Source organism: Palaemon carinicauda, chromosome 39 (assembly GCF_036898095.1).
Source record: "Palaemon carinicauda isolate YSFRI2023 chromosome 39, ASM3689809v2, whole genome shotgun sequence".
In the NCBI taxonomy this organism is placed as follows: domain Eukaryota; kingdom Metazoa; phylum Arthropoda; class Malacostraca; order Decapoda; family Palaemonidae; genus Palaemon; species Palaemon carinicauda.
The window spans coordinates 16282453-16285047 of NC_090763.1; the positions used below are offsets into that span (position 1 = coordinate 16282453).

Consider the following 2595-nt stretch of genomic DNA (forward strand, 5'->3'; position numbering starts at 1 on the left):
TGGAATCTACATGGAAGAATTTGGAGTCTGTAAAGATGGCCTGAAATTAGCCCCTCGTATGACTGAACCCATTCATGAGAAGATTCAAATGTCCAGTTTAAGAGTTTCCAGCATACTACCGGAGAAAACAACATGAAATACCAACGCTCATAGAGCCCTCAAACTGTGCTGAAAATTCCGGCATCAAGATTCGGATTCTTTTTTTTAGATTATTGCTTGTCATATGTCATTTGAGAGTCGATTTATCCCTGCTATATCAGGATCTGTATCTATTAGGCTACTGCCAATACTCCAAACTTTGACATTATGTATGTAGATATATGTATATACATATATATCTGTGTATATATATATATATATATATATATATATATATATATTACAGTATTTTCTAGATTTTTTAACGGGGAGCCCTGCCCTTCCAGCGGGAAGGGTAGCCCGCCCTGCCAGAAGGAAAGGGGGGAGCCCCGCCCTGCCAGCGGGAAGGGGGGAGCCCTGCCAGCAGGAAGGGGGGAGCCCCGCCCTGCCAGCGGGAAGGGGGACCCCCCTCCCAGTAGGAAGGGGGGAGCCCCGCCATGCCAGCGGGAAGGTGGAAACCCCGCCATGCCAGCAGGAAAGGGGAAAACCCCGGCCTGCCAGCAGGAAGGGGGAGCCCCGCCCTGCCAGCAGGAAGGGGGAGGCCCGCTCTGCCAGCGGGAAGGGGGGCCCCGCCCTTCCACCCTTCCAGCGGGAAAGGAGGAGCCCTGCCTTTCCAGCGGGAAGGGGGAGCCCCGCCCTTCCAGCGGGAAGGGGGGAGCCCTTCCCTGCCAGCGAGAAGGAGGGAGCCCCGCGCTGCCAGTGGGAAGGGGGACGCCCCACCTCGCCAGCGGGAAGGGGAGAACCCCGCCCTGTCAGCGGAAGGGGGGAGCACCCCCCTGTCAGTGGAAGGGGGGAGCTCCGCCCTGCCAGCGGAAAGGGGGGAACCCGCCCTGCCAGCGGTAAGGGGGGAGCCCCAGACTTCCCGCGGGAATGGAGGATACCCGCCCTGCCCGCAGGAAGGGCGGGAAGGTGGGAGCCCCGCCCTGCCCACAGGAAATGCGGGAAGGGGGGAGCCCCGCCCTAACAGCAGGAAGGGGGGGAGCCCTGCCCTGCCAGCGGGAAGGGGGGAGCCCCGCCCTGCCAGCGGAGAGGGGGGAGCCCCACCCTGCCAGCGGGAAGGGGGGAGCCCAGCCCTGCCAGCGGGAAGGGGGGAGCTCCGCCCTGCCAGCGGGAAGGGGGAGCCCCACCCTGCCAGCGTGAAGGGGGGAGCCCCGCCCTACCAGCAGGAAGGGGGGAGCCCCCCTGCCAGCGGGAAGGGGGGAGCCCCGCTTTGCCAGCGGGAAGGGGGGAGCCCCGCCCTGCCAGCGGGATGGGGGAGCCCTGCCCTGCCAGCGGGAAGGGGGGAGCCCCGCCTTGCCAGCGGGAAGGGGGGAGCCCCGCCTTGCCAGCGGGAAGGGGGGAGCCCCGCCCTGCCAGCGGGAAGGGGGAGCCCTGCCCTGCCAGCGGGAAGGGGGGAGCCCCGCCCTGCCCACGGGAAATGCGGGAAGGGGGGAGCCCCGCCCTAAAAGCGGGAAGGGGGGGGAGCCCTGGCCTGCCAGCGGGAAGGGGGGAGCCCCGTCTGTCAGCGGGAAGGGGGGGAGCCCCGCCCTGCCAGCGAGAAGGGGGGAGCCCCGCCCTGCCAGCGGAGAGGGGGGAGCCCCGCCCTGCCAGCGGGAAGGGGGGGAGCCCAGCCCTGCCAGCGGGAAGGGGGGAGCCCCGCCCTGCCAGCGGGAAGGGGGGAGCCCCACCCTGCCAGCGGGAAGGGGGGAGCCCCACCCTGCCAGCGGGAAGGGGGGAGCCCCGCCCTACCAGCAGGAAGGGGGGGAGACCCCCTGCCAGCGGGAAGGGGGGAGCCCCGCTTTGCCAGCGGTAAGGGGGGAGCCCCGCCCTGCCAGCGGGAAGGGGGGAGCCCCGCCTTGCCAGCGAGAAGTGGGGAGCCCCGCCCTGCCAGCGGCAAGGGGTGAGCCCCGCCCTGCCAGCGGGAAGGGGGAGCCCCGCCCTGCCAGCGGGAAGGAGGAGCCCCGCCCTGTCAGCGGGAAGGGGGAGCCCCGCCCTGCCAGCGGGAAGGGGGGAGGGCTGCCCAGCCAGCGGGAAGGGGGGAGGCCCAGCCAGCCAGCGGGAAAGGGGGAGGCCTTCCCAGCCAGCGGGAAGGGGGGAGGCCCACCCAGCCAGCGGGAAGGGGGGAGGCCCGCCCCGGCTAGCGGGAAACGGGCAGCCCCGCCGAGCCAACAATATAGAGTTCCTGCATCTAGCTTATTTTTAAAAAAACATGAGGGCCTTTTGGAAATCTCTAACAGTCTCTGAAAAGTCTTCAAAGTCTTCAAAGCTCCTCCAACTCATTGTTTGTCTCCAATTTGTCTTTCGTCATCTATAGTAAAGTTGAATGCTTTCCTGTCAGAGTTCCAAAAGGAGAAATATGGAATACCGGTGCAATCCCAAATTGCCTTCAAATTGTCATTCGTCTCAAGCATAAATGTTAGAAAAGTTAAAAAGGTCGTTTTTATTGTTTTATTGACCAACCCAAATTTGCAAGCTTTT

General features: G+C 64.6%; 1 protein-coding gene across 1 annotated transcript in view; it reads left to right on the forward strand.

The window, feature by feature from the left end:
* The first annotated feature begins 575 nt into the window (after positions 1 to 575).
* The window catches only part of LOC137631262 (collagen alpha-1(III) chain-like), a 15754-nt gene continuing 13734 nt past the window's right edge, over positions 576 to 2595 (forward strand). Inside the window, exon 1 of the mRNA XM_068363045.1 lies at positions 576 to 1047. Coding sequence (XP_068219146.1) covers positions 576 to 1047 — 472 coding nt within the window. The remainder of the gene's footprint in view (positions 1048 to 2595) is intronic.